Raw genomic sequence first — 25,089 nt, 5'->3', positions numbered from 1 at the left:
TTCCTGGCTCAAGATTGCGGTATTAAGTTAATGAAGCAAATTTTTGATGATTCAGAAATTGTAAAAAAGATGTCTTGTGGAAGAACCAAATCATCAGCTATTGTCAATGAGGTTTTGTATCCTTTTTCTATTGAGTTGGTTCTCAATGATCTTAAAACTGGAATTCCATTTTTTCTCTCCACTGACGCATCAAACAAGGGAAATCGCAAAATGTATCCCGTTATTGCACAATATTTTACTTATGAAGAAGGACTGTGTGTGAAAATTTTAGACTTTTATGAGGATTCTTTCGAAGATTCTACATTAATAAAAAATCAGCTGTGTCGAGTTCTTAGTGATAACGAATTGGAAATAAATAATGTTTCAGCTTACTCAGCAGATAATGCATCGGTCAATTATTGAATGAACAAATCTGTTTACCAGAAATTATATTGTAGCTGCTCATTGCAATAATCACATTTTACACAACAGCGCAAAAAATGCAGTAAAGCAGTTATCTTTTGATATCGAAAATGTAGTGCTGAAGGTTTTTGCCGAATTTTCAAATTCTGCGAAGAAACGAGAAGAGTTGAAATCATTTTTTGAGTTTTGCGAGTCAGAATTCCATGAAGTTTTGCACCATGTTCCAACACATTGGTTAAGTTTGTTTAAAGCGGTCGAAAGACTTCTTTTAAACTGGATACCTCTAAAATCGTATTTTATTTCTCTTGGATCTGATGTGTGCCATAAGGTTATCTGGAACCTTATTTCAGATCAGGAAAATGAACTCGCAAAGGACGATGAACTAACAATTTCAGAATTGTATTTATATTTCACGCACTTCTTCATGTCAATAATGCAAGACACCCTACTGAAGCTGGGAAGCAAGTTTTTTCTTGCATGTGATCTTCACATTATCATGTGTAAGCTGTGTGATTCTTTGCAAAAAAAAATACGATGAACAGTTTTTGGGAATGAAAGTTTTATTTGCCTTACGTAAAAAACATTTGCCTGAGAATGCCGTGCAAAAGTTTAAGAAAGAAGCCATCAACGTGTATCAAAGAGCCATTGCGTACCTAGAAAAGTGGTATAATTTCACTGATTCAGTATATGAGACGCTAAATTGTTTCAATCTAATTGATCGCAATAATCCTCCAACTTTAGAAGAAATGAGGAACATCTGGTTATTATCACCATGGCGAGAAGAACTTCCACCCAACACTCTCTTCGATGAAATTTCTGCCATAGAAGAAGTTTATGTTCATCTGCAGGGCGATTCATCCCTTGAAAAGTGGACGTACTTTTTCAAGAAAGAGCCAGCTCCGAGTTTACTGAAACTGTTCCAGTATTGTGCATCAATTCCGGTATCAAATGCAAACGTTGAACGAATTTTCAGCGTCATGGGAAATTTGTGGACTGACGAACGTAACCGACTGCTTGTACCATCAGTTCGAAGTGAACTTTGTATATTTTTTAATATTTCTCAACGTTGTACTGAAATTAAAGAATTATTCCTTAAACACAAAGAATTGATCAAAGCTGCGCAGTCAAATAAAAAATGCACACGACAGCAAAATAAAATGTAATTTAATATTTTATATATTGTTATATATTTTATGTTTTGAATTTTAAGTAAAGTTTTGAAGTGATTATTTTAATACGTGTTAAAATGTTTGTAAGAAAATATATAATTTAATTGTAATTTTTTTTTAAAAAATTACTACTTAACCACCCCACCCCCACCCCGCTTGTCTGCTATTTTTTGGAAGCAGACCTGGCAACCCTAATCACTGGTGTTCAAAGGCAATAGCAATATGCATATTTTTGATGGGAAAGTTGGAGTTTGAAAAGACAGGGTAACTACTCTTTGAGCCCCTTTCTTCTTTACTTTGACAGCTTTTCATAAGGATGGGAAGATTGACATAACCTCCAGAGGGAACACCATTCCAGAAAGGGGAAAGCCATCACAGAAAAATCCCACTTCCAAATCCAAATCTCCTGAAGAGCTATCAATCTTCTGCAATGGAATGGGAATACTGAATGAGTTATTCTGACTGGAGAAAGCATGCCCGCAAATTCCCTGGGATTAAGTTATTTTAAATATAGACAGAACACTTTGAATGACATCCAGAAATTGAAGGGAATCCAATGCTTTAGGTGTCACATGGCTGTAATGGCTATTACCTAACAATAAGAGTGGGTGAGGGTAGAACTGCATTCTGTACCAATTGCAGTTTATGAGTACTTTGCAAAGGAAGGTTCAGATAGAACCCGTTGGAAGAGAATAGCCTAATGTGGATGAAGATATCTCTTTATATAATCTAGTTGATTACAGATATCAGCTTAATATCAGCCAGGACTACACAATTAATTTAATTGCAATATTGGCAACAATTTTGCAGTGCCTCCAATTAGAGGCAGATCTGAATAACGGCCAGATGTTAAAATTTCAAAAAATGGCAAAGATCTATTGTTCGTTCATTTGATTCCTGAAGAGTTACTCATTAGTTAATCATCACACTACCCCCAAAAAAGATAATGTGACCATCTAGCACTTTTTTGCCTTTTGGTACTGTTCATGGGGTTTTCTGACTGCTCTTTAGAAGGCCAGATCCTGAAGATGAAGTTCAAATACTTGAGAAGGAAGGACTCACTGGAGAAGAGCCTAATGCTGGGAAAGATTGAGGGCAGAAGAAGAAGAAGGGGATGACAGAGAATGAGGTGGCTGGATGGAGTTACTGAAGCAGTAGGCGTGAGCTTAAATGGACTCCAGAGAATGGTAGAGGACAGGAAGGCCTGGAGGAACGTTGTCCATGGGGTCGCAATGGGTCGGACATGACTTCACAACTAACAACAACATGCACTTTTTTCTGCATTCCATCTTAAAACTAAGTCTAGAATTCCATTGTCTTTGGCCTCAGTGGTTTGTATCTCTGCCTCATTTATTTGTTTGCTTTGCTATCTGATGAATGTGAAGAATTTGAATGCTTGCAAACTGTTTTATGCCACTTTTTAGATTCTCTTCTTATGTCATTGTATGCTCATGTTGCTCTATTATATTGTTTGTGCTGCAGTTCTTTGAATGACATTAAAATTCAATGCGTAGCTACCACTGATAAGATCTCTGTTTAAATGTAAATAAAACACAGCTCTCTATCTTTCAAACAAGATAACATGCACCAGGGAAATGGAAAAAAGGTGAGATGGAAAAAATAGATCTCAAAGAAGTCAGAACAAAAGACTTTATTGTTAACAAAGCACCTTTACATAAAGTTGGAGAAGGAGAAATTGTCTGTTGGAAGAGATATCTAGTTCCAGTTCCAAGCTAGGAGAAAGGCACTGGAGACAAAATGGAAGCTGGAGGCTGATTGGAAAGAGGGCCAATTTATTGATGAAGCAGAACCACCAAGCACGTGTGATTCTGGGCAGCTGACCACATGGAGTTGAGAGTGGGGGGTATTTATACCTTCTCTTGGGCTTTGCACTTGAACTTCCTGTTCCTGTGCAAGAGCCTGTATTCTATTGGCTGTTATCAGACTCCCATGGGGCCATGTGCAAATCCTAGGAGTTTGAGCTAAGTTTGGTTGACGTTTGCTGGGGGTGGTGCCACTGAAATGATGCAATGAAGGGGCTTGTGTTCTGATAAGGTGTTGGGCAATTCCTATTGTGGCTGAGGGCTAATCCCACCTTTGTTGGATCTTGCTGCAGGGAATTTGCTTATGAATAGAGCTAGCTATCTCTTTATCTCTTAAGTGCTGACATCTGCTGAGGGCTATTAAGAAAGGTGGGGCTATTAAGAGTAAGTCCGCTTCCTGCCTCTACAAAAACATGTTTCCAGGAAAGTACAATATTTTTTTTAAAAAAAGATATTTCTCAAAATATTTCATTCTTCTAGGAGAGGAATGGGTGCTAAGTTTTTACACGTCTAATGGTATATTGCCTGATATAGAACAGCAGTGCTTGCTAACTTTTATGAGAACTGAAATCCAACACATCTGGTTGGTACGGTAGCGTTGAAAGAGGTAGTCCTTGACTTACAACAGTTCATTTAGTGACCATTCAAAATTATAACAACACTGAAAAAAGTCACATGACCATTTCTCACACTTATGACCATAGTAGCATCCCCCTGGTCATATGAATAAAATTCAGATGCTTGGCAACTGGCTCATATTATGACGGTTACAGTGTCCCGGGGTCATTTGATCCCCTTTTATGACCTTCTGACAAGCAAAGTCAATGGGGAAATCAGATTCACTTAACAACCATATGACTAATTTAACAACTGCAGCAATTTATTTAACTAATGTGGCAAGAACATTTGTAAAATGGAGCAAAACCCACTTAACAGGTTTCTCACATCAATTTTGGGCTCAGTTGTGGTCGTACGTTGAAGACTACCTGTATAGAATTCACACAATCCCAATGATTTGGTTAAGAAACAATCAAGAATAGGACCAGATTTTGAAAGCATGCTGGTCTTTCTCTTGTTGGATGGTGGATTGTTGGATGGTGATGGCTTACAGTGAAAGAACAAGCATAACAAAACCTACATTGTGAAGGCCAGGATACTTTGCAGTACTGCCTTTCTCCTGTCATTTTAGTTTGCTTCATCAGTTCTAGCAGATAGGACATGCTCTGGATCGCTTCTAACACATAGTGTCATCTTGTTACACTTGGAGTTGCATCTTCTCAGTGGCAGTACAGTATCTGTCCTATGGAATAGCATCCTCCTGAAGATTCAGAGGCATCAAAGACATGGCTGTTTCCATAGAGGTTTGGGTCAGCAGGCTAGATGAGCTCTGTTGTTGAGGAAGTATGGTGTGGTGTTTTTTTTGCTTTGGATTTGTTTTGTGTGTGAGTGGGATTATTGATTATCCATGGAGACCAGAGGGTTATTTGTTGTGGTTTTGTGTTTCTAACCCTTGCACACCACCCTGAATCACCCGAGATGACAGGCCATTAAAGGTAAAGGTAAAAGTTCCCCTTGCACATATGTGCTAGTCATTCCTGACTCTAGGGGGCAGTGCTCATCTCCGTTTCAAAGCCAAAGAGCCAGCGCTGTCTGAAGACGTCTCCGTGGTCATGTGGCTGGCATGACTAAACGCCAAAGGTGCACGGAATGCTATTACCTTCCCATCAAAGGTGGTTCCTATTTTTCTACTTGCTTTTTACATGCTTTCAGCTGCTAGGTTGGCAGAAGCTGGGACAAGCAATGGGAACTCACTCCATTACATGGCGCTAGGGATTCGAACTGCCGGCCTTCTGATTGACAATCTCAGCATCTTAGCCATTGATCTACCACGTCCCTTAAATGTACTTAAATGTACATAATGTACATTGCTTATTTTATTTATATATGGCTGGCCATTGCAATTGTATAAATAAAATAAGCAATGCACTTTAAGGGATTGGCAACGAGTCCCAGTGTAGGTTGCCTGAAAGAAGTCAGTGATGAATCTAGGCCACAAAGCAATTGACCTGCGATTTTACAAATAAAAGGAGATGAATGCTGCTGTAACATTTAAAAAGGACTCCAAAGGAATCAGCTGTTCTGTGAGAGAGAAAGGGGGAGATATTTACTGAACTGAGCAGAGCAACAGGGATCTCTCCTCTGTCTCTGATGAGCAAAGCTTTTTATGTGCCAGAGAAATCTAATAGTCCCCGGGGCTGTGCTGGCAATTGCTCCCTAGGCTGCTGTTAGTAACACAGGAAAGCGGTGCCTCTCTGCGCATCTCATTTCATCTCACTCCCTGCATCATTGCCTCCTCCCCTCCTGTTCCCGCTGCAAAATGCTGGACCTCGACCGTCTCCTGCATCCTGGCATCCACCGGATTCTACCTTCGCACTCCGATTCTGCAAAACTGGGCCCAGAAAAAGCCTTTAAAAATAAATAAATAATAACAACTCGCCCCCCCTCTATTTCTTCCTTGGCTGAGCCTGCTCTCCTCAGCATCACCCCCACCCCACCCCCGTTCAAAAGCTGGGCAATGGTATCGCCCCAGCTCCATCAGAGGGGAGATATGCTCTAGATATTGCTGGAACGTAGGAGAGTCCTCGCAGGCTGCGGCAAAGGCAGAAGCGGAGACCGCCCGGGAGAGCAACCCAGCTGGCTGCTGAAAGAGGAGACTGAATTGCCTCCCCTCCATTCCTCCTCCCTGAAGGGGCTTTATCTGAGCCGAGTGAGGAGCGTCACTGAAGGGGAAAAGATGACGCAGGGGAAGGTAGGTTCAAGCTGGACCAGGACCCTGTGCTTTCATTCACGTGGCTGAATGACCTCTATAGACGATTTGCCAATTCCCCATCACTCTCTTTATCTGGAGGGCTTGTAAACTATCTGCTTTCTCTGGATGCTGGGTGTATACAGATGGAAAAGAGATTTTTTTAAATTATTCAATTAATACAGGGCTGATTGCCCTGCCTCCCCTACACTCCCATCAAGATTAAGTTTCACAGCAGCCCTAGAAAAAATTACCCTAATTTAGACTACTCATAAACCATAAAGCATCTTTATTTCCCCAAGCAGGGAAAGGAGGGGAGAGAGTGACTTCTGAATCCATAAGAGATGCAATTTCTCCATGCTTGCTTTGGTCCCCTCTCCCCCCCACCAATTAAAAAATATGTTGCCCTGGCAGTTTAGCAATAGCATCTAATTGAATGTTGAATTTTAGCCCTTGATAGGTATTAGGATTCCTGGATGGCAAATTATGGTATGAATGGTGTATTTAATAATGGTCTAAAAATCATGTTGGCTGCAAGTTATAGGTGCTCCTTTATCGGGAGTCCCAACTTTGTCATTCGGGATGTCACAAGGACTAGGCATCAGGTCCTAAATCCAGAACCTGTAATTCAGGAAGCAGCATAAGTCTTCACTCAGAGAACTGCAGATTATGGATTGAGAAGCAAACATCCATTTTTGGACTGATATGCTGAATTCTATGTTTTCTTTCTTCATTTTTAAAGTTGTTTTCAATCCTTGGGCTAGATATATACCGGTTTGCAGATGTCCAACAATATATCATTTTCTTCTTTTAAAAATAAATAATTCAAACTATTACATTATCCAATCAACAATTCAGTAACATTACTTAGGGTCATAATATGCAGAAGGGGAATTATGTAACTTTGGCTTGGGCAACAGAATGTGTCTGGGGGATGTTGAAATTGTGGATTCAAATTGCACTCCTCTGGCTACCCAGTGGCATTTAGGAAGGGTACGGAATGATAGTGTGTGTTCTTCATTGAAGAAAAGCAGGTCATTTTGGCTGGAGAGATTCTTTTTTTTTGGGGGGGGGGGGCAACAATCCCTATTCACTGTTCTTCCCAATTCCCACCTTCCAACTCTCCTTTTAGCCAACCTGAGACCCTCCAGATGTTATGGAACTACAATCCCCGAAGGGTCTGCTGAAAGGGAATTTTGGTTACTGTAATCCTGGTGAGCACCAGGGTATGTGCGTGTGTCTTTCCAAGAGCTTGTTCCTTTGCATTAGATCATCCCTGCCTCAGCAGCACCACAGTGACGCAGTTCTGGGCTACCCTCTTGTTGCGTTTCTGATTCTGAATATTTACTGATTGCCTCAGCTTGTTCAGTGAAAATGTGTTTAATTATCATAATCTGTATAGAATTTGTCATTTCATGGCTGAAAGTGGCTACAGGGAGGCTTTATGCAATCAAAAGCTTTGTCTGTCTTTATGCGGATGCTAAGTGATGGACAGTAGTGACTTAACCCAAACTGAATGACAAGCTTACAACTTTAGGCAGACCTAGTACTACCGTGTTTCCCCCAAAATAAGACAGGGTCTTATTTTTGTTTGACCCCTGAAATAAACACTTGGCCTTATTTTTAGGGAGGTCTTATTATTTTTTAGGTGTAGGAGGTGGCGAGTGTGGCCACCTCATGGCTGCTGCTGTGTTGCAATATTTTCGGGGAGGGCTTATTTTCTAGAGAGGGCTTATTAGCACATGTGCTCAAAATCCCGATTGGGTTTATTATCCGGGGAGGTCTTATTTTTGGGGAAACAGGGTAGTTTTGAAGTCTAATTGAGGTTAACAGGAATTTCTAATTTGAATCAGTTATTTAAAGTGGAGATATCAAGGAGCACTGTCTATATTATGGGAAATATATGGGCGTGTGGCTTTGCTATCCAAGGATTATTTTTGGACTGGCTGAAGAATCGGGTAATTTGTGTGCTTCCCAGCAGGTTTTGTTGAGCTATAACTCCCAACATCCTTAGCTAAACTGGAAATTGTTCAATTACATGCAGAGAATCATTGTTTCCCACTTTTGGGCCAAACTATAAGACATATTATGACATTCTCTTGGTTTCTGTTGGCTTAATGAAAGGAGGAATAGAAGAAAAGAGTCTTATGACTTTATAGCAACAGAAAATGGGATTTTATCCAACCTGTTCAACTTTTTAAGAATCTCATAGAATACTAAGAGCAATCTAGGAAATTAAAATACGAGCACTTTCACAAATTAAATGAAAGTTGTCAACAGCAGTATTATTCTGACATTCATATAATAGACTGATTTTAACTGTGTTATTGTAATGTAGGTACTGATGAGGCAATACAAAATGCTTGCCTCTACCTCCGTTCGTCTTTTAGTTGTATTGTTTAAATTAATATAATAATAGAATAGATGCTTGGGAAGCTTATTTAGTCATAAAATAGCTGCCTTTGGAGATATATACACCTGCAAAGTTGCCATTTTGTAGATTATCAGATACCCCCCTGTAACCCCTATCCCAACTATTCTTGCACAATCTTCCACACTACCCCTTCTTTTGTTATTTTCTTGGCCTAAAGATATTTTCTTTCAAAGCAAGCCCTGGACTATTTATCTTTCATTTTGTTTCTTAAAACAGTGTCTATGATTGAGAGATGGGTTTGGGTTTTTTTTTGGGGGGGGGGGAAATTAAGATGATCTTGGAGGCTGACATTTTTCTTTGAGGCATCTCAGCTTCATCATCCCTGACATATAAGCCAATTGTGTAAATTAAAATATAAAATTTATCCATGACTGATGTGTTTCAAATGGTATTTCAGTTAAAAAGTCCAGAGATGTTTTATCTAGAGATGGCCTTATCCATGAGTCTATGTGGTATATTTCGATATAAGTTTAGGCATTACTTTATTTTTTTAAAAGTGCCCATGGACACTATGATACTTGGGGCATTATTTGGAGACTAATATCTACCAGATTTGGCCTTTCTTTAATAAAAGCTTCAGGAGCTCCTTGAAGAAAGACATGAATTATGTCTAAAAAATACAATAAATAAATTGCAAGTTTCATAATTTATGTGCCTTCATTCAGCTGCTGTTGGCTGAAATAACTGACAACGAATCTTATGAAAAGTTTTGTTTCCAGAAGGTACAGTGTAGTAGTGAGAAAGAAGCTACTGTAAATATCTACATTTGATTTCAGTCAGTAATTTTTCATGGTGATGTATTGTCAGCAGTAGGTGAAATAATGTATTTATTTGAAAGGAAGGCAAGTTTTTTAAATATATATAAATATCTGTAAAATGGGACAGTCATTCCTGATAATCTGAGCAATGGAAACGGGGTTGTTATTTCAATTTAATCTTCTCCTTTGGTGTATCTTGAATTTAGGCTTGTTTCCTGTCTGAAGCTAAAATTACAAGTCCAATTCAGACATGGAAGCAGAGGTGGTATTCAGCAGGTTCTGACCAGTTCTGGAGAACCGGTATCGGAAATTTTGAGTAGCCCGGACAACCGGTAAATACCATCTCTGACTGGCCCTGCCCCCATCTATTCTCTGCCTCCCGAGTCCCAGCTGATTGGGAGGGAATGGAGATTTTACAGTATCCTTCCCCTGCCACGCCCACCAAACCACGCCCACCAAGCCATTCTACACCCTCCAAGCCACGCCCACAGAACCGGTGGTAAAAAAAAATTGAATCTCACCATTACTTGGAAGATCACTTGCTTGAGATCCAGACATATAGCTGCTCCTGTACATTGCGAACCATTTTGTGCATTACTAACCTAGATGATTTCAGGGATTTTAAATACACCAGAGGATTTTTTTCTTAAAAATAATAAGTAACTAAGCAAAACAAAAGAGAAATTGAGATTGAGGAGCAAGAGAACCTAGAATTTATCATGCAGGAGACGTTTCTCAAATGTTACAATTCCAGAAGCGATAGGCCTGAATAGCTCTAAGCCAGGAAAGCAAGAGCATCACTGAACACCAAATCCTGTGCCTGTGTCTTGTCTTGAGAATGCCCACTCTTAATGCCCGTAGTCAGTGCATTCTGCTGGAATGCTTGAAGCAATGTAGGTAAATTAATACAATATTGCTCTGGACATTCTTGCAGAATGCACTCTGGGCATTAAGGCTACCCCATTCCCAAGACAAGACAGAGGCTCCTTATTGTAAACCTCCATGTAAGAAGGTGTATGATGGATCGATCAACTGACCGTTCTCAATGGGCAGGGAAATCAAGAGCAGGTCAGAAAAACAGGGGGAAAGGCTTCTGCTCATGCATCCCTCCCCTGCATTTATTCCAGGCTAAGAGGTTTATCACCCACACATATACAGTTAGTCCTGGACTTACAACAGTTCATTTAGTGACCGTCTGAAGTTACAACAGCACTGAAAATAGTGACTTACAACCATTTTTTTACACTTATGAACCGTTGCAGCATCCCCATGGTCATGTGATTTACATTCGGATGCTTGACCACTGACATTTATGTGGTCATCTTTTGTGATGTTCTGACAAGCAAAGTCAACGGGGGAAGCCAGATTCACTTAACAACCGTGTTACTAATTTAACAATTGCAGTGATTCACTTAACAAACGTGGCAAGAAAAGTCGTAAAATGGGGGGCAAAACTGAACTTAACACATTTTTTTCACTTAGCAGCGTAAATTCTGGCCTCGATTGCAGTCATACGTCAAGAACTACCTGGACCTCAAACCCTGGACCCTCATCTACTTTTGATTCTCTTCTCCATCTCTCCCTATTGTAAAATTTATAAGAAAAAATTATCATTCTTTTTTTTTTTTAAGTAATCTATTTTTTTTCTTTCCCTTTTGCAGCTCTCTGTGAACAACAAGCCTGCAAATTCTGAAGGGCAGCAAGGAAATGCCGAACGAAAGGAACCCAGTGCCCCTGCAGTACCACCAAGTTATGAAGAGGCAACCTCAGCAGAAGGGATGAAAGCTGGGGCCTTTTCTCCCCCACTGAATGTCCCTCTCCATCCCACTTGGGCGTACGTGGATCCCAGTGAGTTGTCTGATTCAAACAAAATAATCTCACTCATTTTGAAATGTGGCGACTTCTTGCCCCATATCAGTCCGTTGAAGCTGTAGTAGATCTGAAATTCAGATCAAAAAGGTTTTGTTTTTCTGTCTGAGAAATTACACCCCCATAACTTTTCGTTTGCAGGACAATCAAATATATTTTCCTCTGCATGAAAACAGAACCAATGTGGAATAGAAATGGGAAATTAGGAGTGTCCAGAGGGAAAGTCAAAAAAGTGATATGGTTGAAGTCCTTTGGATATGTTTAAGGTAAAGGTAAAGGTTCCCCTCGCACATATGTGCTAGTCGTTCCCAACTCTAGGGGGCAGTGCTCGTCTCCGTTTCAAAGCCAAGGAGCCAGCGCTGTCCCAAGTCGTCTCCATGGTCATGTGGCTGGCATGGCTAAATGCTGAAGGTGCACCAACATATATAGGTGGTTCCTATTTTTTTACTTGCATTTTTTATGTACTTTCATATTGCTAGGTTGACAGAAGCTGGGACAAGTAAAGGGAGCTCACTCCGTTACACGGCACTAGGGATTCGAATCGCCAAACTGCCGACCTTTCTGATCGACAAGCTCAGTGTTTTAGCCACTGAGCCACCACATCCCTTTGGATATGTTTATACCTATACAAAAGGAACATGGCTGCAATTATGAGGTCATAATTGACATCTTGACTATTCTGAAATACTCTCCACTCCCTCTACCTTGCTTAAGTTACCAGACTGGAAATAAGGGGCTTATCATAAGTCATAAAAGCTCACTGGGGCTGTGGGGTCTGGTCACTAAGATTATGTACTAGCTTCAAAATATGATTTGGAGAAAGTGTTTTGGATTCACTCAAGCTCAATCCTCTCTCTGATGTTCATTAAAACAGCCTGTCTTTTTCTGGGCTTCCCAGTGTGATCTCAGAAAAAGAAAATTACAGTCTCCGAAGCGGCCTACAACCTACTTATAAGCAGGGGTGGGATTCTGCCAGTTCGGACCAGTTTGGGCGAACTGGTAGCTCCGACGATCAGCTGGGAACGAACTGGTGGGCTCGATGATCAGGTGGGCTCCTCTGCCCACACTATTTCCCTACCTTTATCTTCTCAGCTGATTCGCGTGGCAGAGCACATTGCCACGCGAATCAGCTGTGTTACTCCTCCGAAGAAACCCGGAAGTGAAGATTTTTTTCAAACTCTGCAGCAAGTGCAAGCTGGCGTGCAAAATCGTGTGATCACTGAACCGGTTGTTAAACCGGGAGGATCCCACCACTGCCTATAAGATTTTGGTTTTTTTTAGTAAGAGAGATCTCAATAAAAAAGGGACATGTTTGAACATGAATGTTGGTAGACAAACAGGGGAAGCAGTGGGTTTGAATCCCAGATAGAAGAGGCTTTGAATTTCACCTTGTCTCACTCCTTGCTTCATGCTCCACAGGGCCTTAGTAGAAGCTTGCAGTGGAGGAAAGGAGGAAGCAGTGAAAATTGTATCATTATCTTCTCTGCTGCCACTATAAGCTACTACCTCAACATCAGCAATAACAGCCCTTTACCCAGCCCTCTCTCCCTCTTCCCTTCCATCCATCTTAGATGGATCACTTGGAAACTGCACAAGGAGAGGCTGGATTATTTGGTGGAAGCAAAATACTCAGAAACCCTAGAAGCTTCCTTGATGCTCACTTCATTTCTTCTCCTAATCAAGGAAGAACCAACCTAGAACTAAGGAGAAACAATCAGTGTTAGACCAATCAATGGGATGATTTGTCTCCAGAAAGCCCCAACAACTGGATGATTTTAAGAAGACATTGGACAACCATTTGTCTGATGTGGTACAGGTTTTTTGCTTGAGTCGGGGGGTTGGACTAGAAGACCTCCAAGGTTCCTTCCAACTCTGTTATTCTGTCATCCCTCCTTCTGGCTTGAGAAAGAATCTATGTAGAAAGACATCTAAGTCATCAACTGGGGTGACCTTCTAAAGGAGTGGGGCATGTACAGTGGATACATATGCATCTGCATTCTGAATAGAAGGGGGGAAGAGTGTCCCCTGAATTGAACAGCAAAGCAGAAGGGAGAAGGCATACGTTGTGTGATGATCAAGGAGATGAGGGAATATCTTGCAAGGGAAGAAATGACTGTAGGTAAGGGCTTCTTCCTCTTTATCTTTAACCACTGTAGCTTGGAGAGGGATCCTAAGGGCTTCTACCAGCTTCTTCCAAATCAATGCCAAGATGTTACTGTGGATATCTAGTCTTACTTGGGGGGGGGGGGGTCCCCATCTGAGATGGCCTGTGTAGAAGAACAAATCAAAGTTCGAATGCAATGCGAAGCAAGCCAGAAGATGTTCCATGCAGTTACAATACCAGAAAGTGACACTGAAACATTTCTGAACAAATCATCTTATTATCCTAGATTTTTTTTAGTACATTAAATAATGAATAGGACACAAAAACAGTGCAAGAGCTTCAATACTATACAATACAATACAATAGTAGAGTTGGAAGGGACCTTGGAGGTCTTCTAGTCCAACCCCCTGCCTAGGTAGGAAACCCTATACCGTTTCAGACAAATGGCTATCCAACATCTTCTTAAAGACTTCCATACTTTTTCATGATGCTATATGATATTCTTTTATTCCACTTTTTTTTTGCTAATTAGGAAATCCCGGATCAGTACATTTATGCTGAAAAAACATTGCCCAAATTCTTGTTTATTTTATCAATATTACATGGTACCATAAGTACTTAACCAGACTCCAAAAGTAGTAAATATAGATTGTGTATGGATGCAGACCTAGTATTTTCAATCCCCTAACCTTAGTTAAGGAAGAGTGAGCATCTTATATATTTGTTTCCCTTCATAATTCTTTTTCTCATGAATTAAAGTCTGCTATAGCTTTGTGCCAATTTTATAGAACACAACTCTGCAATACAAATGTTGGTTAGCATAATAATATTGTAAATAAAATTAAGTACCCCTGCCAATATGTTGTGATAATATCTGAAAGGGATATCCAAAGACCCGAGGTGGCACAATGGTTGGAATGTGGTAATGCAGGCTACTTCAGCTGACTGCTTTCGGCAGTTCAAATCTCACCAGGCTCAAGGTTGACTCAGCCTTCCATCCTTTCGAGGTGGGTAAAATGAGGACTCAGATTGTTGAGGGCAATAGGCTGACTCTGTAAACCGCTTAGAGAGGGCTGGAAAAGCACTATGAAGCAGTATATAAGTCTAAGTACTATTGATATGTACAGATACTCCCATTTAACCAGTGACGTGCAGTCAGGGGAGGCAGGGGAGGCAGAGCCTCACCGCTCTCATCATGAAAATAAAAAAAAATTACTCCGGGAAGCCATGAAAGTGGCTGGGAGAGGCACGCGGCTTGGTTTAGCCTCCCTGGACATCTCAGCAGCAGCCCTAGTGTGCTGATCTCGCCATTTTTTGCATCGGGCGAGCCCGGGATCCTTGCAAAGGGAATGGGATCACGTGTGCAGGCGGCTTCTCAATGCCAGCCTCAGATCAGCGCAGCCACAGTCCCCTTCATGTTGGCTTAGGAAGGAGGGGAATGGGACCACGTGTGCAGGGGAAGGGGATCGCAGCTGTGCTAATCTGAGTCTGTGCGCGGCTGAGGAGCCGCCTGCACACGTGGTCCCATTCCCCTTGCAAGGATCCCGGGCTCGCCCATGCAAAAAATGCCTAGGTAACATCATCAGTGCTAGAAGGGGGGGGGGGGAAGGGAGAGAAAGGAGAAGGTTCTCTTCTCAGAAATGTCTTTGCAGTGGAGCTGCGGCAGCCTGTCTGTCCCTTTCTGACATTTCTGAGAAGAGAAACTTCTCTGTTTGGGCTGCTCCCGTGTGATCGGAGCAACCACGCGGTTTGATGACGTCACCAGTCTCACCACTCATAAGCCTCACCGCACGTCACTGCATCTAACTATGGTTAGAAAACTGGCTAACCTTGGTGGCATAATGCATTAGCCAGTATAGTTAGTTTACCTTTGGCTGAACACAATATACCAACCTTATGGCCTGCCATTATGTGTGAAGCCAGCTTTTATGGTTGCTTATTTTTTTAAAAAAAAACAGCTTAGCTTTGAATATTGCCATGCCAGTGGCTATTATTTAACTTATAGAAAAAAGGTTTTGGGTTGTTTTGAAGATGGAAGGTGGCTCATCAGGAATAGAAGACCAGGAGGTGAATGGGGCATTGAGAACATACCAAGAAGTTGGGGGTGGATGGTGAAGTAGACACTGGGAAAAAGCAGTGTGGGTTGGAAGATACCAGAAAGATTGGGGAAGGGTACATCCAATGCCTGCTTGCCTTTTTTAGATAATACCTTTGAGTCATAACTGACTAGAGAAGAGAAATTGAGCCCCTAAAAATCATGGCAACAGTGAATGGAAGATCCTATCAGTCTCCTGAAGATTACAGTCAGTCCTGTGTCATCACAATGCAGTGACTTGGAGGACAGGACAACTTTGCAGCAAAACTTTTCTCCCATTGCTCTTCATTGTTTTTGTTCTTTTAACTGCTAGAGTCTTTCAATGCCTTTGGAGAAGTTTTTTCTGCGTAAAACCAACACAAAGCTGGAATCCCTACAGAAATACAGTAAATGCAACTGATCAATTAATTCTTAGCTTAGCTATTACTGTACAAATGGGCATTTGGAAAGTTGATTTAAGGTAATGCCAAAGTGGTACTGTTGCCCAAAGGCCAAAATTATTGACCATTACCACAATGGCAAGTTGTGATGCTTGATTCTCTTAGCTCTTTATGGGAGCGATTTAATTTAGTCAATAACTGCTTTTACAGGATATTGATCTTGAAATTTTATAGTAGCACAAGATTTTAGTGGAATTTGCTGGCAAATCTAGGGTTATCATTATATTTTGAGCAATAACATGGATAAATCCGAATTATCCCTCCCCCTCCCCATACCCTGTTGCTTCCCTGACTAATAATGGTTATGTGAAATGTATCATATTAAGTAGATGGTGGGAATATTCAGTTTGGAGTTTTGAAAAAAACGGGTAGCCCTAAATATGTGTCTGAGATTCCTATCTTGAGATATGTCTATATTATTATTAATATCTGTAATGTTTAGAGCAGTGATGGCTAACCTTTCCCAGACCGAGTGCCCCAAAATGCAATGTGGATGCGGCCCCTGTGTGTGTGCCTTGCCCCTACACATGCATGCATGGCTCCTGCTCGTGCCTACCCCCACGCATATGTGCACGCCTCACCGCATGCCCCCCTGCCCCCCCATGCACGCACACCCCTCACATGTGCCTCCCCCACTCACAGCAGAGACCCAACAACCAGCTGGCCAGCGGGAGGTACACATGCATGCGCAGTGGAGCTGAACTAGGGCGACGACTTGAGTACCCAGAGAGAGGTGCCATAGGTTTGCCATCACAGGTTTAGAGGATAAGCATTAATAGAGCATAGCATTGATTTGGTCATTAACGTAGCATATATATAGCAGCAAATGAAATCATATGAGAAAACTTTTACATTTGTTTAAAGACCAGGAAATGTAATTCCCAATGTCTTCCTTATGGTAACTTATCCTGATACCAGAGGAGAGAGAGAATGACAGCTTACAGACGAAAGATTAATTTTAATGATGAGTATTGTTGGAGCCTTTTGGGCACCAGGAACTGGCTTTGTGAAAGACAATTTTTCCACAGACCGGGGGAGGGGTGGGGGAGCACACAATGTAGATCCTTCACATGTACAATTTACAGTAGGGTTTACTCTCCTGTGAGAACCTAATGCCTGATAATCTGAGGTGGAGCTGAGGCATTGATGCTAACACTGGGGAACTGCTGCTAATATAGATGAAGCTTCACTTGCTCACCTGCCGTTCACCTGCAGCTGTGCGGCCCAGTTCCTAACAGTCCTAGGGCTGATATTGGTGTTGGCCTGGGGTGTGGGGACCCATGTGTTGGAGCATAGATAGATTAGGTCTATGTTTTAAGATAAGATGGAGCCACATCCCTACTAAAGAATCAAGTTTTGGTTTGTTCCTGTTCTCAGAGGAAACAGGGCTCGTGCATGCTTAGGTGAAGCTATAACTTAGAATATTTTTGCTCATTTCATCGGGTCTATCTGCCTGATCCTTCCCTAGGGCAAGTGCAACATGCCTTTGTTAACACAGGTGAAATGATACTGCATCTAAGGAGGCTTTGACAATTTTAGTTATGCAAAATATGACATTATGGATATTGATTTATGTTGTTACAAAGTATCAACATTGTATTAGCTGCCATTTTTGGTTGGTCTATTTCCAAGCTTAAGCTCAAAGTTTTACTACTGGGCGTTAAGCCCTAAAACATTTTTGAGTATCAAATGTTGTAAGAATAATTTCTCACATTATGAGAAGCAAATATATATATATATACACTACACAATTCTGAATCCTGAAGATGAAACTCAAATACTTTGGCCACATGGTGAGAAGGAAGGACTCATTGGAGAAGAGCCTAATGCTGGGAAAGATTGAGGGCAAAAGAAGAAGGGGATGACAGAGAATGAGGTGGCTGGATGGAGTCAGTGAAGCAGTAGGCGTGAGCTTAAATGGACTCCAGAGGATGGTAGAGGACAGGACGTTCTGGAGGAAGGTTGTCCATGGGGTCGCGATGGGTCAGACACGACTTTGCAACTAACAATAACAACAATAAAGTTCTGTTTTGTTTCCTCCTGTTGTTTGAGATATAGGTATATTAAGTGGAGCCTTTTTGGTGACAGAAATCAGCCTGGAGGTCTCAGGGAGCCTTACTAAGCTGAATTTCCCCCATGCATATTAGGACCAGTTTTCCCAAAATTCTAGATAAACCTAGTTACTGGCCATGTAGGCTAAGAATTATGGGATCTCAGCTGTAGTCCCAATTCATACTGAAACCATCAGCCTAGAGAAGAGTGCTGTAGAATAATACCCTCTCCAGCTACCTTACATATGTGACTGAGAGAGGCTTTAAAAAAACTTTTGGCAAGATTTTGTTGTTCAATTTTGTAGCGATTTCTTTTGAATGGCATTTTGATTATAACTGCTGTGCTTGAACTGGTTACTTCATTTTATTCATTTTATCTTGCTTTACTGGGGTTGTTGACAGCCACTTTGAACTAGTGGGATAAAGTGTTTTAAAATGGTATATGTCTAAACTCCACAGGAGTCATCATGCTATACTGTATTACAGAATGTTTGTAGACTTCGATTATTAATTGAATTTGTCATCGTTTTAAATTGGAGGTCTATGCATCCTACAGGATGGCCCTCTATTTGAAGGTTTCCTTCCACGATAAGTAGAGAGAAAAGAAAAATCTTGTCATTGTCCATCAATACCCAGCACCTGAATAGAGCTGTGTTTTGCAGGTGCAATTTGGTTTAGATTATTATTATTTGAAGATCAGTCTCTCTCTCTCCCCCTCTCCGCCCCCCCTCTCTCTATCTATTTACACACACCTAAATTTGTATATATGTATTTTAAACAAAGAAATGCCTAGTTTTCTTCTTAATTGGATATGGTATGTGTAGTAGCAGTCCGATTGTTTATGAAATAATTCAGACTGTTATTTCAATTCAGAAACTTGGGTAATGTTTTTCTTAGTTGTCAGCTTAAACAAGATACAAACTGTTCAAAAAAAAAAAATCAGGCTTGTGCAGTGGAGACACACCTGTCTCTGGAGGGACAGAGTTTTCATCATAAGTGATGTCAAGGTGGGTAATCTCAGACAATTAGCTAAGGCCAAGGGAATCCATCTGCAGAAGGATTAATTATATTCAGGAGCTTAATATTCAAGAATAAGGAAAGCATTTGACCCACAGCTGAAAAATAAAGTCCGATCTGTACAAAAAATATATAGTTTTCACCATTTCATTTTATCTTATTGCTAGCAAAATGCTGCCTATTTGCTTTGGAAGATGATTCCCCCCCCAGTTTTCTGGAGGTATAGGTATCGACGTATAACCACAATTGGTACTGGAATTAGTCAGTATGGTCATAACATGAATCATCATCGTGTGACCAGACCTGATTTTATTACTATTTTTTACCAAGTAAATCACACAGTTGTTTAGTGAACCATGTGGTCATTAAGCGAATTCACCTTCCCCAATTGAATAGACTTGTTGGAAGCTGACTGAGGAGGTCACAAACCCCATTCACGTAACTGTAAGACGCTGCAACTGTAGAAAATAAGATCTAGTTGCAAAGCACCTAAGTTGTGATCATATGACTATAGACGTGTGTGTGTGTTTGTGTGTGTGTGTGTGTGTGTGTGTGAGAGAGAGAGAGAGAGAGAGAGAGAGAGAGAGAGAGAGAGAGAGAGAGAAAGAGAGAGATGGTTGTAAATTTGAAGATGGTTTGTAAGTCACTTTTTCGGAGGCCGTTGTAACTTTGAATGGTTGTTAAAGAAGTTGTCATAAATCAAGGACTACCTGTCCTACAATTTGTTTCTGTATCTTACGCACCATCATATCAGGTGGTTGGTTGCTTGTCTGTCTTCCATAGGGTTCTTCTTGATGGAGATTTCCTGAAAATCTCCATCACTTACGAAACATATTTAAAAGCAAAAAATCACTTACGAAACATATTTAAAAGCAAAGATTTAAACAAAAAAGATCCCGGAAATCAGATAACAAACAGCTCAACAAAATTATCAGCCAAGCATGAAGTAGCAATCAAACAGACCAAGCCTTTGCTTGAAGGTATTGGGAAAAGGAGTGAAAATAAAAGAGAGTATTGTCATACAACAGAGTTATCTGTAGTGCAATTCTACAGTGCATTTTCTACAGTGGTAACTGTGTTGGCCTGTGGCAGCAAAAACAGCAGAGAGTTATATTTCACCTTACAAAATAATATTTTCTTTATGGCAGAGGCTGTGATCCAAGATAGATCATGTTACGATAAATGTTTGTCTTCAAAATATTGGAAATTCTTGGTGGTGGTAGTGATGATGGTGATGTTAAACTCCAATGCACTGCTTTTGGCTTCCTGTACATCATCCTAGGCTAACAACACAACCATCCCTACAATTATATTGAGACATGATTCCTGAACATGCATCTCCTAATATTGAGCCCCAATATGGGATTTTAATCAGTTGGTTTTGCCAAACCCCTGCTATGTTTTCTCTGCCTAATTTCCCAGAATCCCTCTTTCTTCTTGACCCAGAATTGTGGAAAAAGTTGTGGTCGCACCTTTTCAGATTAACAAATTGCATTACAAGGCATACATTTTAATGAGCTATATAGCTCACTTCGTGCAATGGGGTGAGATGGAATCCCTGCCAAATGCCAATAGTTGAGGATAGTGACAAAAGAGGGTTATTGCTTCAACATGTATTTGTAGCCCCTACTCTCCACAAGGCGTGGGTTCTTTTTGTGACATTTAATACATATAAAACCAACCCTCCCATCCACCCTGATAGCATTACAGGTAGACCGCGGGTTACAACTGGTCCCTTAGCAGCTATTTGAAGTTACGACAGACCTCCCCAGAGCTACTTACAAGCTAATTTTGAAGTTCCAATGGCTGCCCACCTCCTTGTGGTCATGTGATCACATTTTGGACAGTTGGCAGCCGACCCTCACTTACATCCCTTTGCATCATCCTGCGGTCATGTGATTGTAATTTATAATGTCTTGCCGGAAACCAGTGTTTCAAGCAAAAAAACACCCATTGGATACATTGCCCATTTCAATGAACAAGGACACACATTCAGTTTTGTAGCTAACCAAGATTGTTGGACGAGCAGGCACAAAAGCAGCCAGGGAGGAGATTGAAGCTGGGGAAACAGGCCCCTTGTCAGTCATGATCTTTAAAGCGTTCCATGGCACAGGACCTAGTTACTTGCGGGATCACATCCTGCCCCATACATCCCTACGACCAATCCGCTCACACAGAGAGGGACTGCTCCGGGTGCCGTCCGCTAAACAGTGTCGGGGGGCGACACCCAGGAGCAGGGCCTTCTCTGTGATGGGCCCAGCCCTGTGGAATGACCTCCCCCCTGACATCAGGATTACTTTCGATCTCCGCTCCTTCCGTGTAAAGCTCAAGACCCACCTCTTTCAATTATCCGGCCTGGCTCAACCGTAGCTTATCCTATTCCTCCTGACAGTCCTTTTAAATTGTATTATTTTGGGGTATTTTTAATGGCTAATTTTTTATTATTATTAATGTAATGTATATTTAACTATCACCTCCTCCATGCATGTATGTATATGTATGTATATGTGTGTATCTATATGTTTTTATGTATGTATGTATATTTTTATTGTACGCCGCCCTGAGTCTCTTGTGGAGAGGGAGCGGCTAACAAATTAAATTTAATAATAATAATTTAATAAAATGCTGAATTATCACCAGCCTATCAAATATTTAAGAGCCAAGGGCTTGGCAGCACAAGGAAATGACAGCCAATCACCAGCCATCAACACACCAATCAGCCAATAGAAAGACACCACGTAAACATAAATCACAGAACAGCCCAAAGAGTATATTGCAGTAGAGAAATTCCCTGAAGATGGGCTCCAGCATGAGTCCGAAAGCTCGGAAGAATAAATCTCTGGTCCCAGTGACCAACCCAAATTTGATTTCGCACAATGGGTTTGCTTCATGATCGCCATGCTTGTTTAATGAAGGTGGAGTTTGCTTAATGACTGCCCAAAAAAAGGGCCATAAAATAGGGCATTACTTAACAACCTCAATCCAGCCTCAATCACAGTCGTAAGTGAAGGACTAGCTGTTTAGTGTTTCAATAGATAGAATGTAAATGGAATAGTTGAAATAGAAACGTGATTTCTGTGATACCAATCACATGACCTTGGCATGCAGTACTTGCAGTTTCACATGTCACTGGAGCCTAAACAAATTATGATGCTGTTGCTTTCTTGTGATATTCACATGATCCCAAGAGGACAACATCTGCCCAGACTCCCCTTGCCTTGTGGCCTTTTGATCCTGCTTTACAGCTCGTGGGTCAGATCTTTCAGCAGAACTGGAACATGCAGTTTTCAAAGTCATTCTAGGTTCATCTTTGACATTTTTCTTTTTCATTAGATCTTTGACCTCTGATACTGTCGCCTGTGACATCTTTTAAAATTGCCCATCTAGGAGATGGGAACTTTCCATGCACTTCAGCCTCAAAAGTAAATTAAAGTTTGTTCTGTCTCTTTGTCTCTCTTTCCCTTCGTATGTCCAGGATTCAAATGCACAGAACCCACATAGCCCAGAAGCAAGCTATAAAACAGGGAATCTCTTTTTTTTTTTAAAAATCCAAAATAGACTTAATAGAATGGGAATTAATTGAAAACAACCTACGTATCTTTCTTAGACAATACTTTTTAAAATGTGTGTTTATCTCTTCAGAATTGTAAAATAGTCTTATTTATATAGAGATGATCTGTGGTGATTCTTTTTCCTTGCATGACTTTATTATTTTCAAGAGATGTTCGTTCTGTCCTGTTTCTGCCTCAGTTGGCAACTAGCTGTTCTTAAAAATTCAAAGTCATATATGTACCGTCAGAGGTGGGTTTCTGCCGGTTCGCCCCAAATTGGGTGAACAGTGACGTGCGGTGAAGTTTATGGCTGGTGAGGCACTGACACAGTGGTGGGTTTCAAAAAAATTTTTAGACTTGTGGACTTCAACTCCCAGAATTCCACATGCAGGCATGCTCAGTTCCGATTTAAAGCGACAGCATTTGTTTTTCTCCTTTGCGAAAGAAGTTTCCTTCTTTCTTTTTCTTTTTCTTCTCCCTTCCCTTCCTCCCTCTCTCTCTCCCTTCCTCCCCCCTCTCAAACACACACACACACACACACACACACACACACAGACACACACAGAAGTTGGATTGGACTATCTCTCCTACTCCCTTCCCTCTCTCTCACTCACTCACTCTCTCTCAAACAAACAAACACACACATACACAAAGTTGGATTTGAGGGAAGAGCACCAGCGAGGAGACCACAGGAGCCTTTGCCCAAAGCTCCGCACCAGGAGGATGAAGTTTGCATTCCTCCCCCTCCCTCCGACCCACACGTAACGTTTCCAGCTGTTTCAGAGAGGATTTCAACTCTGCTCTTGCCTCGGGTCCTCTGAAGAAGCCCGCCCAAACGAGCGCCCTCTACTATGAGGCAGGAGAACTGCGTGCCTCACCTCCATCAGGAATTTTTAGGCTTTTAACCCTTGCTTAACTCTGCTCGAGTGATCATAAAACGCCTAAAGTCAGACTAGATGAGGCATGCAGTTCTCCTGCCTCATAGTAGAAGGCACTTTTTAGAGGCTTTTTTAAACAGTTAAGCAGAGTCTTCCACGGTGAGGCAGCAACTAGCTCAGTCTGACTTCAGCTCTCGCCTTTTTCCTTTTACATTTTTTTTCTTTTCATGATGACAGTGGTGAGGCTGTGCCTCCCCTGCCACACCTGACTGCACGTCGCTGTGGGTGAACTGGTAGTGGCAACTGTGGGAGGCTCCGCCCACCCACCTGGATGATTCTGCACATTTGCAGAAGTGTTGCATGAGTGAACTGGTAGTAAACTTAATCGAAACCCACTACTGGTACATGTGCATACATATTTTCAGGTGCAAAATATATCTCTCTACAATTTCCCTTCACATTTTCCACGCCATTTCACTAGTCCACTCATGTTATATAGTTTTAGGTAGGCATTTTATATAAATTTGTGGGAGTTGGTAATCTATGTTGCCGCAACTGGAGATGTTCAGAAACCCAAATTTGGTTTCATTTGCACTCCTATCTGAATATAAGAATGGCAGATTCACCCAGCTCATACTGAAATGAGTATATTTTTCTCCCCTTCCCTGTTTATTACATTTGTTAGATGCTATAATTCCATTTTCACTTTCGGTCAATTTATAATAATATGATTTTCTTGTTTATTTTTGTGATCTGAGTCTTCTTGCTATTGCCCCATCTCCCTCCACTGGCAGAGCTCTGGCCCCTCCTGTGTCCTGCGTGTCCGTTGTGGTGTCTGGTGGTTTCTCTAGGAGTGTTTTATTTTTTTCCATAAAGGCCTGCGCCTCTATGGGTGAATTAATTCTGATTCTTGTCTCCTCCCAGAATATCAGCATACCTTCAGGCATCAACCATCTAAACCACACCCCTTTCTGGTATAATTTATTCGCTAATTGCGAATAATTTTTTCTTTTTTCTCTAATCTTCTTAGGGATCTGCTTCAGAATGGTTATCTCCATATCATGATATGTCAATGCTTGCCCCCTTTGTACACCCAGAATTTCATCTCTTGTGCTTTTTCTAAGGAATTTAATGTGAACCTCCCTGGGTACATTGTGTGTTCTAGCGTAAGCTGAGTTCACTCTATAAACCAGGTCTATATCCCACCCCATCTGTTGTTTTTCTTTGTGTGTGTAGTCAGCCAGAATGTTTGTCATAATGTCCCTTATATTTTCCCCATCTTCTTCTATAACATTTTGAAATCTAAGATAATAGGACATTCTCTCAAATTCTAATTTCATCTGTTGGATGTCAAGATCTTTGTTCCCTTTCTGCACAGCTTCCACCCCTCCCCCCCTCACCTCCTCCACCCCCCCTTCCACAAGATCCAGTCTCTGTGAGTTCTTATAAATTTGGGCTTGATTTTCTTTAATTTCATCTTTCATTTCCCTTAGCTGTTTCTTGATTTCCTCCTGGCCCTGTAAAATTTGTTGAAGCATTTGTTGAAAGTCCATCTCTATAGTCTTAGATTGCATCAGTTCTGTTATCTTTGACTGTGTGGCTGGACTGGATGTTACAGATGTTAGAGCAGACGTGGCAAAGCCAGGTTTCCCAGGAGGTGGTCTTTTGGATGCCATCCTTTATCACGTTAGA

At 41.2% G+C, this 25,089-nt stretch overlaps 1 protein-coding gene across 1 annotated transcript in view; it reads left to right on the top strand.

The window, feature by feature from the left end:
* Positions 1–5,965: 5,965 nt before the first annotated feature.
* FAIM2 (Fas apoptotic inhibitory molecule 2) overlaps positions 5,966–25,089 on the top strand; it is a 44,645-nt gene continuing 25,521 nt past the window's right edge. The window contains exons 1-2 of the mRNA XM_081934876.1: positions 5,966–6,203; positions 11,054–11,240. Coding sequence (XP_081791002.1) covers positions 6,189–6,203; positions 11,054–11,240 — 202 coding nt within the window. The 5' untranslated portion in view covers positions 5,966–6,188. The remainder of the gene's footprint in view (positions 6,204–11,053; positions 11,241–25,089) is intronic.

Source organism: Natrix helvetica (genome assembly GCF_964273705.1).
Source record: "Natrix helvetica genome assembly, chromosome: 1".
NCBI classification, from domain to species: Eukaryota; Metazoa; Chordata; class Lepidosauria; order Squamata; family Natricidae; genus Natrix; species Natrix helvetica.
Note: the sequence above shows the minus strand (reverse complement) of the source record. Positions and strands in the feature narration are given on the sequence as shown.